Raw genomic sequence first — 12,501 nt, forward strand, 5'->3', positions numbered from 1 at the left:
TATTTGCATTCCTAATATCTATGAAGCTGGTCATAAGTCTTTCATATCAAAAAATTTGGAAAGTTCCTTCTTCAACTGGCTAATTTTAAATGCATCTTATCCAATGATCTACATATCATCTACATATAACAAAATTGCAATGAAATTTCCATTTGGAATTCTTTGAATAACCATGTTTTCTTGTAGCTTTAACTGGCAGTAAAAGAGTTAAAGTTTTTATACCATTGTCTAGGTGCTCGCTAAAGTTCGTACAAGGCTCTTTTTTAATTTACAAACTAGGTCCTCCATTCTTAAAACCTCAAAACCTTCGAGCTACTTCATATAGATTTCCTTGTGTAGATCACCTTGAAGAAATATTTTACATCCATCTACTTAAGCTCTAAGTCTAAATTGGCTAGTGACTAAGAATGACTAGTTATGAAGTCATCTTCACCACTGGTGAGAAAATTTTATCAAAATCAATTCCTTTCTTTAGAAGAATCATTTGACTTCTATTTAGGCTATGTGTTTTACTACCATTTCATAGCCATTTTCTTGAGCTTGAACGCCCATTTCTTCTTTAATGTGTTCTTTTCATTTTGAAGCTTAACCAACTTATAAATATGGTTAGCCTGCGAAAATTCCATCACATTTCGTATTACTTGTAACCATTTATCTTTGTCCTGATGGGATTTGGCTTTTTGGAAACTCTTTGGCTCCCTTTATTTAGTAAGCATAATATATTAAGATTCTTGATATCTCGTTGATGGAAAACAGTGTCATTCAAATATTCTTATCAATAAATTGTTGGTTTCAGGAGATATGCTATAATTTTGTTGCTGTGATAGTCTTGCAGCTTTTGGTGATTAAGTCTTTCCTTTCTCAACATCCTTTTTCTCTTTTTTGTTTTTCTTCTGGCAATTTTTTATGCACCTTGTTGTCATCTAAGGTAGCTAGTACTAGTGTTGGATCAAGAACATTATGACAGACATTAGAATTAGAAAACTTATAGGCTTTTCAATGCCTTCTAATTGTTTAGATTTCATAAAATACTACATCCCCAATTCTAACAACCTTCTTTCCTTTTGGATCCCATAGTTTGTATCCTATCTCTTCATCTCCATATCCCATAAAGATGCATGGAGATATGAAGTAGTCTTTGCATCAAGCTTCACTTGAGCTTTTTGGATATATGTACAAAGAATAAACATCCAAATACTCTTACATGCGAACAAGTGGGATTTTGATGAGATTCCAACCGTACCCACACAACCGACAACCCACTGGGTTGCATATCCTATACAGATGAAAACCGGGTCAATCACTAGGGCTCAAACCAAGAGATTTAAGGATAAATTAGCTGGATTTATACAAGGAGTTTCTCAATTTTTAAAAGGGCTTGTCAATACCTAAAGATTCAAAGCCTGTTTTAAGTATCCAAGTGGTGGAGGCTGATATGGACCCGGGTAGCTGTTTTAGTGTATTTTTGGACTCCGGACAGCAGGGAATGGATCCAATACTTCATGAATTCAATGAATATCACTAAGAGGTCACAGAATCAAGACAAGGAAGAAGCTAAAGCAACTAAAATGATGATTTACACATGGAAGGAATTTTGGGTCGAAATTGCTGTTTTTACCGCTGACTTTGTTATATTTTGCTGATTTGGCATTTTTCTCTTTGTTCGATCAAGGAAAACACATGGGAGTCATAAATAATCGTATTTGACATCCTATATGGCACATTCAAATGGATTTGGAGCTTTTACAAGCTGAAAATTAGTCAAAGTTAGCTTAGTAGCTAAACTAGTCAATTAGTTTCCTATTTTGATTTTGACCTTTTGTTTTAGGAAACTATCTTTATTTTGGTTTTATTTAATTATTTTGCTGGAAAAATTGACTTAGGAAAGTTATTATTTTATTATTTCAATTGTAAATTAATTAATTCCTAATTTAAAATAAATGAATTAATTAATACAAATTAGTTTAGGAAAGGAGTGTGAAAATCGGCCAAGCAAGGTTTCCTTCTACATGGCCGGTTTTGACTAGTCTTTTAGGGTTTTATTTTGTTCTTTCAAAGCCTGTTTAAAGGCATATTTTCAATGAGAAATCACCTTTAATAATATTCAGAAATTTATTTGTGAGATAGAATTCTCTTAGTTCTTTTTGAACACCTAAAATACCATTAGAAAGTGAGTGTTTTAGTTTTGACTTATCAATAGGACATCCATCACCTATTGTGGTGTCTTCACTTTATACCAAGGTATCTAGTCACAAGTTGATTAGGTGTTGAGGTTTCCATAAGAGCCTGAACTTAATCGTGATCCAGGCTATTATAATACAGGTTTAAGAACAAGTTGACCTAGGTTCATATCAGATTCTACTAGACCAAACTTGCTCTTGGATTTAAAAGTTCAATGTACTGATGGTAATGTGTCAATTAAATAGTAAGTGGCACAAACATTTTCTCCCTTGAATGGCTTTGGTAGCTTAGCCATATTGACCATGCAATTCATTCTTTCAGCTACTTCATTATGTTGTGGGGTGCAAGGGACTGTCTTTTCATGTTTAATGTCCTATCCTTTGCAGTACAATTGAACATTCTGGATGTATACCCACCTTTGTTATCTGAGTAAACTTCGACTTCTTTCTTGTTTCATTCTCAATCATGACGTGGAATGTTTGAAGTGATCTAAAACCTAGCTCTTCATCTTTAGAACATAAATCTACACCTTTCAAAAAGCATCATTAATAAAGGTTAGGAAATACATATTGTCACCTAATGGTCTACATCCTGTTAGAGAATCATGGCAAGTGTTAGCCATGAAACATGCAAAACCGAGACCAAGGCAAGGTAAAAGCTGAAATGCCTTGGCCGAAATTATTAACCTAGTTTGTTTCATATTTGGTTTGTATTTTAATTCTAGCAAATTGTGTAATCTAGGCTAGATAAGTTGGTACTAGCTAAATTAGGGTTTAAGAAAAACCAAGCACCTAGATGACATGGAAAGCACCTTGGTGACAAGGATGGTGACATGGAAGCTACTTGGTGACATGGAGCTTCACCATTCGGCCTTTCTCTCAACCAATGCATGGAAGGACATGTGTCATCATGCATGAGGACTACTTCACCATGAAGCAACTAATGAGGCAGCAACACTTGTCAACCAGCCATGATGCATGTGGCAAAGTTACTTTACACATGTTGTTTTGCTTCACCATGAAGGACTTGTTTGTATTGGTCCTTAAAACCATCATGGTGTGCCTTCACACCTATTTTGTATGCTATAAATATGTATTATAGTTCCATGAATGAATATATTGAATTTTGGAGAAATATACCTTAGTTTCCATTTGAAACCAAGAGAACACCAAAACCGGCCTTGTTACAAATTTTCAGCAGCTTATTACATCAAAGCCGAGATGCACCTTCACTCCAAATCAATTTCAATCCTTCATACCTTGTTTTCTTTTGATTAACCTTGCCCTCATTCTTTCAAATTGGTATCAGAGCTTGGTTTCATCAATCCTTCAACAAAAACCAATTCAAAACTCACAAAACACCAATCGGTTTAAATGGCTTCCTCACATTTTTCAGCACCTTCACCTCCCATGTTTGATGGCAACAACTATCCTGTTTGGACAATCAAAATGAGATCTTATCTTCAAGATTATGACCTTTGGGAGCTTGTTGAAGTTGATTATGAGATAGAACCATTGAGAGCATGTGCTACTGTAAATCAAATCAAACTTCATAGTGAAGAAAATGCAAGACCTTACAAAACTCTCACAGCAATACAAGCTATTGTGACCGATGACATCTTCATTAGAATTATGACCTGTACAACTCCTAGACAAGCATGGGAAAAGCTTCAAGAGGAGTTCCAAGGAAGTACAAGATCAAGACAGATGCAGCTGCTCAACCTTAGAAGAGAATTCGAAAATATGAAGATGTTGGAGCATGAAACCGTGAAGGAGTTTTCCAACAAACTTATGAAGATTGTCAAACAAATCCGGTTGCACGGTGAGTTTTTACCAGATCAAAGGATTGTTGAAAAGATCCTTATATGCCTTCCAGAGAATTATGAAGCAAAGATCTCAACTTTGGAGGAGACAAGAGACCTTACACAACTCACAGTTGCTGAATTGATCAATGCCTGGCAAGCCACGGAACAAAGGAGGAGTCTTCGGCTACAAGGTGAATCAAGCTTGAGTGAAGCAGCCCTTGCAGCAAATAACAAAGGCAAATCAATCCAGCAACCAAGGCCTTTCTAAAGGCAAAATAGAGGCAAGGAAACAACAAACCAAAGAGAGAACAAGATGACATATGGTCCTTGCATAATTTGCAAAAAGCAAGGACACACGGCTAAGATATGCTGGTGGAGACTGAATGCTCAATGCAAAATTTGCAAGCAATTCGGTCACATGGAAAGAGTTTGTGGGCAAAGGAACCAAAGGCAAGAAGCTAGACATGTGGTGAGCATGCACATACCTTCATAGCAACTTGCAACCTTGCAAGCTCAATTAAAGACTCATGGATCTTGGACAGCGGGTGCACAAATCATATGTGCAACAACCGGGACTTGTTTGTCAAGTTCAACCCTAGAATTGCAACAAAAATCAGGGCAGCAAATGGAAAAATCATGGAGGCACAAGGAAAATGAGATTTGGTCATTAAAACACCAAAAGGTACAATTCAAATTACCAATGTTTTATTTGTACAAAATCTGTCCGAAAATTTACTTAGTGTGCCTCAACTTATGAAAAAAGGATATACTTTGAAATTCTTAGATAAATGTTGTGAAATATCTAAGGATGAAAAAATTGTATTACTCGTCCATATGAAAGATAATAGCCTTGTAATTGATTTTAATGAACAAAATCAAATGGCTATGAATACCAAAATCCATGAAGAATCAAAGCTATGGCATAGAAGGTTCGGCCACTACAACTATGCCACCATGAAGCAGATGCATGCTCAACAAATTGTTGAGAACTTACCACAAATCCTTGGAGATGATGCTGTTTGCCAAACATGTCAACTTGGCAAAATCAAAGACAACCATTTCCTTTGACTACAATTGGCAAGGCAAAGGAAAAATTACAATTGGTGCATTCGGATTTGTGTGGACCTATGAATGAAGTAACACATGCTGGGAGGAAGTATTTTATCATCTTTATTGATGATTATTCAAGGAAGTGATGGATCTACTTCCTCAAACAAAAGTCAGAAGCTGCAGCCACATTTGAAGAGTTCAAAACACTTGTTGAAAATCAAGCACAAACAACCATCAAGGTAATTAGAACCGACAATGATGGAGAGTACATATCCAAAACTTTCCAAGATATTTGCAAGACAAATGGCATCATACATCAACTCACCACTCCATACACACCACAACAAAATGGAGTAAGTGAAAGGAAGAATAGAACAATCATGGAGATGTCAAGATGCTTGCTGTTTGAGAAGTGCTTGCCAAAGAAATTTTGGGCCGAAGCAGCCAATATAAGTGTATACCTCGTAAACCGACTTCCAAGTAAGGCAATTGCATCCAAAACACCACATGAATTATGGTATGGCTTTAAACCATCAATTGCTCACTTAAAAGTCTTTGGCCATGACTCCAAAAGAACCAAACTTGACAAGAAAGCAAGTATTGGTGTTCTTGTAGGCTATAGCTCGGTTTCTAAAGGCTATAGAATCTTTGATGTATCTAAGATGCAGGTTGTTGTCTCTCGAGATGTTATAATAGATGAGAACTCATATTGGAATTGGAAGGAGCATAAAGTGGAAGCAAAGACTTATATTCAATCAAGAACTCCTTCCACCGATCAAAGTGATTTTGATGTTGAAAATAATGATGAAGATGATGATGACCCGGCCAATGAAGATTATGTGGGCAAGAGAGGCACAATCAATTGAAGAACTTTATGCAAGTGCAAGGATGGCAACACCTGATCCTACAACATATAGTGATGCTTCACAACACAAAGAATGGCAAGCTGCAATGGAGGAGGAGCTTCACATGATTGACAAGAACAAAACTTGGAGTTTGGTGCCGAGACCAAAGAAAGGACATGTGATAGGTGTTAAATGGGTTTTTAGAACCAAACTAAACCCTAATGGCACCTTGAACAAACACAAAGCAAGGCTGGTTGTTAAAGGCTACATTCAACACAAGACCAGCTGGCCGACATTCTCACAAAACCATTGCTAAAAGAAAGACTTCAAATACTTAGGAGTCTTCTTCACATCATACCTAACATTGCCAAGGAGGAGTGTTAGAGAATCATGGCAAGTGTTAGCCATGAAACATGCAAAACCGAGACCAAGGCAAGGTAAAAGCTGAAATGCCTTGGCCAAAATTATTAACCTAGTTTGTTTCATATTTGGTTTGTATTTTAATTCTAGCAAATTGTGTAAACTAGGCTAGATAAATTGGTGCACAAAGACACCAAAAATATGTTGTTTAAAGTATACTAGCCAAATTAGGGTTTAAGAAAAACCAAGCACCTAGATGACATGGAAAGCACCTTGGTGACAAGGATGGTGACATGGAAGCTACTTGGTGACATGGAGCTTCACCATTCGGCCTTTCTCTCAACCAATGCATGGAAGGACATGTGTCATCATGCATGAGGACTACTTCACCATGAAGCAACTAATGAGGCAGCAACACTTGTCAACCAACCATGATGCATGTGGCAAAATTACTTTACACATGTTGTTTTGCTTCACCATGAAGGACTTGTTTGTATTGGTCCTTAAAACCGGTCATGGTGTGCCTTCACACCTATTTTGTATGCTATAAATATGTATTATAGTTCCATGAATGAATATATTGAATTTTGGAGAAATATACCTTAGTTTCCATTTGAAACCAAGAGAACACCAAAACCGGCCTTGTTACAAATTTTCAGCAGCTTATTACATCAAAGCCGAGATACACCTTCATTCCAAATCAATTTCAATCCTTCATACCTTGTTTTCTTTTGATTAACCTTGCCCTCATTCTTTCACATCCAAAGGACTACAAACATCATAGTACAACAGACTAAGCAACTTTGATCTTCTTGTTGAAGATGACTTGAAAAAGACTTTGTATTGCTTACTTCAAACAATGATTTGAAAGATATAGCACAACATCCTTTAAAACAATGATAAGCTTTTTCTTTTCAAGGTAGACAATCATTTCTCACTTACATGATCGAGTCTCTGGTCCCATAAATTTTAAAACATCTCATCTTTTGCAATATTGAGGATGTCTATACAAATTTTCACACTAGTCTTGTAAATTTTATACAAATATGTGCTTGAGTGACAACTATGACATCTTTTATCTTTTTCCATGTACCAATGCTAAAGTGGTTTTCGTAGCCTTCTTTGCCAAAGGATAATCTTGAGAGCAGATTAAGTCAAAGGTACGGAACATGATGGACATCCTTTAAAGTAATTATATATCCAATGCTGGTCTTTATTTGAACATCAGTGATCCAAACATTCTTCGTGAAACTGGTATTACCAATATTTACTTTACTAAAGTCTCTTGCTTTGTACATTTTGAAAAAGTCTATGTATAGAATAACATGGTAGAATGCTACAGTATCGACTACCTAATCAATGTTTTAACTTAAAATGTGAAGGCATTCTCTTTGTGTGAAGGCATTCTCTTCCTGTGTAAAATAGTATGCCATTTCTCCTGTAATAGTGACTAGTGTTTCTCCATTCTTCTCTGACAGATTGCTTTTCTGTCCATGCTCTTGTAAATCTTCCTGCAGTTTTGCTTCAAATGATCCTCTAGGTTACAATAATGGCACTTATATGATGGTCTCCTTTGATATGCTAATCTGCCTATACTCTAACTCCTGCCTTTCCCCTTAGCTTAACTACTTTGTTACTATATCCATTGTTTCTCTATGACAGGGGCATATAATTGAGCATTGCCTATGTCCTTCCTCCTAGCCTGTTTATTGAATAGGGCATCTGTTACTATAGTCATAGTAAATTTGTTGTTTGAGACGAAATTGCTGAGAGAGACTACCGGCATCTCCTAGCTATCTAGAAGATAGTTAAGAAGTAGGAGTCCTTGTTCCTCATCCTGTAATTGTAACTTTACCACAAATAGTTAATTTATTAAGATTTGAAACTCACTAGTGGCTTGGCTACAAAAATTCCACTCATTTACTTCAAATTCACTAATTGCCTCATCAAAAGTGCATTATTCCAAGTGGTCTTGGCTTAGTACATGTCCTCCAACTTTTTTAGAAGGTATATACATTTGTTTCCTGTTCAATATGATGGAAGACATTATGATCGATATACTATCAAATCTAACCAATTATTTTCTTGTTTAGCTTATTCTATTCTGTTTCTTTAATGGGATCGGGGTTTTTCCTCTGGCATCCAATGAGTCAAACAAATCCTTGCGATTGAGGAAATTTTCCATCTTAAGTCGTTAAAGTGTATAATGATGGCAATAAGCTTGATCATTGCTTGGATGATGATTCCTCTATTGATATCTTGCTCTACAATGGCTTGATCAAAAAATTGAACTAAATTTGACAAATGGAGTTGACTAATGCATTTGAAATGGTTGAAAACAATGGATTTGACCTTTTTAGGGTCAAAATCCTAATCTTAAAAAATTTAGGGTAAATCTACAATTTGTAAAAGTTTTAGGCCAAACGCCAAATGCTAAAAATTTTTGGGGTAAACCTGCAAATACAAAAATTATAAGATGCATATGCAATTTTTGAAAATTTATGACTGTTGCAGACATGGTGGATAATATGGCAAATCTACTGATGTATCGATGATGAGTCAGTAACATGGCTCTAACTTAGCTGATGATGTAGCTATTAACGTGATATGGTCTTGTGCAGCTTGGCTAATGGCTTGTGGCTAGGCTAGGCTTGACTTTGTGGTCAATTGGCATGTGTGTGTGTATTATGGAAGCTCGTGACTAGTGCATTTAGCTTGTAGAAACTTTTATTAGCTCGTGTGGGCACATTTGGCAGTGTGTAGACCTTTGGTTAGGCTTGTTCTCTTCGTCTCGATAAGATCTATCACCTGCTATGCTCAAATCTATATTTGGAGCTTGTTTTCAATGAACCCTATCTCTCAAGTTTGAGCTCTAATATCATTTATTATTCTTTAACTACGAAAAACACAGAAAAAAATACAAAAAACAAAGAAAATAAAAAAGCACAAAAATTAAGAAGAAAAAATATATTGTTTTTTCTCTATAGGAATCAATAAATAAAAAACTTCTTTCAAACAACTCTTTTTGAAGTATCTAAAATTCTATGCTGTCTTTAATACAAGAAAAGCATAACACCTATTTATAGGTTCATAAGGTTTCTTTTTTTCTTTTTTCTTCTTTTTTTTTTAATAAATTATCTTCCCCACCAAGTAAACTTGACTAACAATAAACTTAGCCAATGGAAAAACTCTAATGGGCTAGACTTTTAGGAGAAGGCTCAATCCCACAAAATTAGGATAGTGAAAGAGTGTCCTTTAATTTGAAAGAGAATTCCGAGTGAAATATGGAGTGTATGTATTTAATATGTAAGGATAAATGAGGTACAAATAATTGGTATAAGTTGTAAAAATTAAATTAAAAATGAGTGTATATAGAATGTAGTATGGTTATTAAATAGTCTGAAGACACCAAATTGTCTATAAATAATGCGTAAATATTTAATTGACTTTTTTCAGGTTTTACTTATTCATTTAACAATTTAGTTTTTATGTTTAGTTTATATATAAAGGAATATTTCAACTGTTAATATATGAATGAAAAATTTTCTGTCATCATTAGTGATGTCACTAGTAAGATTTATATTGACATGTTAAATTTTTATACACTTATGTTGCAATGGCTTCACTTTCCATATAGTTTTTTAATTTTAAATAGTCGAAGACTAATTTAGATACATTGAATTGAAAACATATCAGAGTATGGGTTAAACTGGTGATGCCATCATGGTCACCGGTGACACTAAAATTACTCTTTGTCGAAGAAAAAAGAAAAAAACAAAAAAAAAAAATTAAAAAAAAATGAAAAAAAATAAAAAACACAACAGACAATGCTCTCTATATTGGCACATCATCTAGAATATAATTGTGGTAAATAATTTTGGTGATTTTAGCATTATTTTTTTATTTTTTATTTTCTGGTTGTCACGGTAAGACCGTATATCTTCTCTTTTGGTTTGGTAAATTCTCGTAAGTTTGGGCTCTTAAGTTTGGGCTGGGTTATTCAGTGTCTTTTTCCTCAGCCTTGGACTCAATTTGAACATTCAAAAAATTCATTTTATGTTTAATGATTGACCATCTTAGTTGATCCAGTTTTCATTTAATGCTTAGCTTGGGTTTCCTTTCCATACTTGAATGGAAGATTGTCAAGGTATTGTCTCTACATACGTGAATGGAAGACTGTCATGGCATTATTTATTTCATACTCAATTGAAGATAAAAAATCTAACCTTTTAAATGCTTCAACAGGATATTATCATGGTATGTTCAATTATGGATCTAGAATACTAAACTCACTGGTCCAACCGTTATTGTCAAATAAGTTAATAAGTTGGAAACCCATCAAAGAAGCAAATTTGTTATTTGGTTATTTAGTGTTTTTGCTTAAACGAATGAACCCGTACGGTAAGGAACATTATATTGGGGATCAAGTATATATATACGGATACAGACACACTTTACAATTTGCAACAGTTGGATAATTTTATAATCAAATATGCTGTTAATCTGTCATATGGTCCGGATCAGAGCAACTTTTAAGGTACGGAATTATAGCAGATGGTTTTGTTGGGCACGGAGATAAAAGACTTCCTAATAGACAATCCAAGATGGGGTTGTAAATAAGAATTGTTTCTATAAATACTTGAACAAGTTCTAGATTTTATTGCAACTAATTCACATTCCAAACCATCACTTTATCATATCCTAAAATGGGTTTCAGTAGCCAGTGCCAATTCATCCGTGTGGCCTCGATCCTCATTTTGGGAGCCTTGGCTTACGAAGCCTCAGCTCGGAGTCTTCAAGATGCATCATCCATGGCCGCAAGGCATGACGAGTGGATGGCTCGTTTTGGACGTGTCTATAAGGACACCAACGAGAAAGAAAAGCGTTTCAAGACTTTCCAGGAAAATGTTGAAAGAATTGAAGCTTTCAATGCTGCTGCAAAGAAAGCTTACAAGCTAAGCGTCAATGGATTTGCAGATCTCACAAACGAAGAGTTCAAATCCTCAAGGAACAGATTCAAGGGTCATATTTGTTCTTCAGACTCCACTACTCCTTTCCGGTATGAAAATGTTGAGGCTGTTCCTTCTTCTATGGATTGGAGAAAGAAAGGAGCTGTCACACCCATCAAGGACCAAGGCCAGTGTGGTAAGATGTTTGATAAATTTTTGAGTTAATCGTTTGGAATCAAAAACATGGTTTCGATTTTCTAACTCTACTTTCGGGCAAAACAAACATGTATAGGATCTTGTTGGGCATTTTCGGCTGTGGCAGCTACAGAAGGAATTACACAGCTTACAACTGGGAAATTGATCTCCTTATCAGAGCAAGAGCTGGTTGACTGTGACAAGACCAGTGACGACCAGGGCTGTGAGGGCGGTTTGATGGACGATGCCTTTGAATTTATACAGAAAAATAATGGCATCAGCTCAGAAGCTAACTATCCTTATCAGGCTGCTGATGGTACTTGTAATACCCAAAAAGAAGCCAACCGTGCAGCCAAGATTACTGGCCATGAAGATGTGCCTGCCAACAGTGAAGCCGCCCTGCTTAAGGCGGTGGCTAATCAGCCTGTTTCGGTCGCCATTGATGCTGGTGGGTTTGAATTTCAGTTTTATTCGAGCGGGGTGTTTACAGGTAGCTGTGGAACAGAGCTAGACCATGGTGTTGCAGCTGTTGGATATGGGACAAGTGAGGATGGGACAAAGTATTGGCTAGTGAAGAACTCATGGGGAACACAATGGGGTGAAGAAGGATACATAAGGATGCAGAGGGATGTTGAAGCGAAGGAAGGTCTCTGTGGCATCGCTATGCAAGCTTCTTACCCCACTGCATGATTCATACATTTATATAGAAACATCTTATAGATATATATAGTAGTACTACATGGACAGTATGTAATATCAAACTATGATGTGTGTGAAACAGCTCTATAGTGCTCAAAAGTATATGTCAAGAAATAGTCATTGTAATGATGTTAATTAATGAAAAAAACTTGTTTTGGTTTCTTCCAATTGAGGAGTATGTGAAGTCCAGCCGCACCAACCACACCAACCTCACCAACCACAGCCGCACCAACCACAGCCACCATTGTTGACAGCCACCATTGTTGACACCATTGTGGGCTAAGATGTTGAAAATTGTGGCCTTGTAAGCCTATAAATAGGCTCCTTACCTTTGCATGAAAACCAAGCCAAGAGAGCAATCTCAATCCTCCCAAGTGAGGAGAATTGAGAGAAAACTCCAAGAGAGAGAGTTGTTTAA

At 36.0% G+C, this 12,501-nt stretch overlaps 1 protein-coding gene across 1 annotated transcript; it reads left to right on the plus strand.

Annotated features, from left to right (window-relative positions):
- The first annotated feature begins 10,871 nt into the window (after positions 1-10,871).
- LOC107417235 (senescence-specific cysteine protease SAG39) lies at positions 10,872-12,140 on the plus strand. Its single transcript, XM_016025839.3, has 2 exons — positions 10,872-11,385; positions 11,482-12,140. Exons 1-2 carry the CDS (start codon positions 10,947-10,949, stop codon positions 12,072-12,074), a joined length of 1,032 nt encoding a protein of 343 aa, XP_015881325.3. The 5' UTR covers positions 10,872-10,946; the 3' UTR covers positions 12,075-12,140.
- The last annotated feature ends 361 nt before the right edge of the window (positions 12,141-12,501 follow it).

Source organism: Ziziphus jujuba, chromosome 4, assembly GCF_031755915.1.
Source record: "Ziziphus jujuba cultivar Dongzao chromosome 4, ASM3175591v1".
Lineage (NCBI taxonomy): Eukaryota > Viridiplantae > Streptophyta > Magnoliopsida > Rosales > Rhamnaceae > Ziziphus > Ziziphus jujuba.

Bases quoted from the DNA above. Each gene is read 5' to 3' on its own strand.
- LOC107417235 (XM_016025839.3), top strand. From the start codon at position 10,947: ATGGGTTTCAGTAGCCAGTGCCAATTCATCCGTGTGGCCTCGATCCTC. The intron at 11,386-11,481 runs GTAAGATGTTTG...AAACATGTATAG, and splicing joins CAAGGACCAAGGCCAGTGTG to GATCTTGTTGGGCATTTTCG.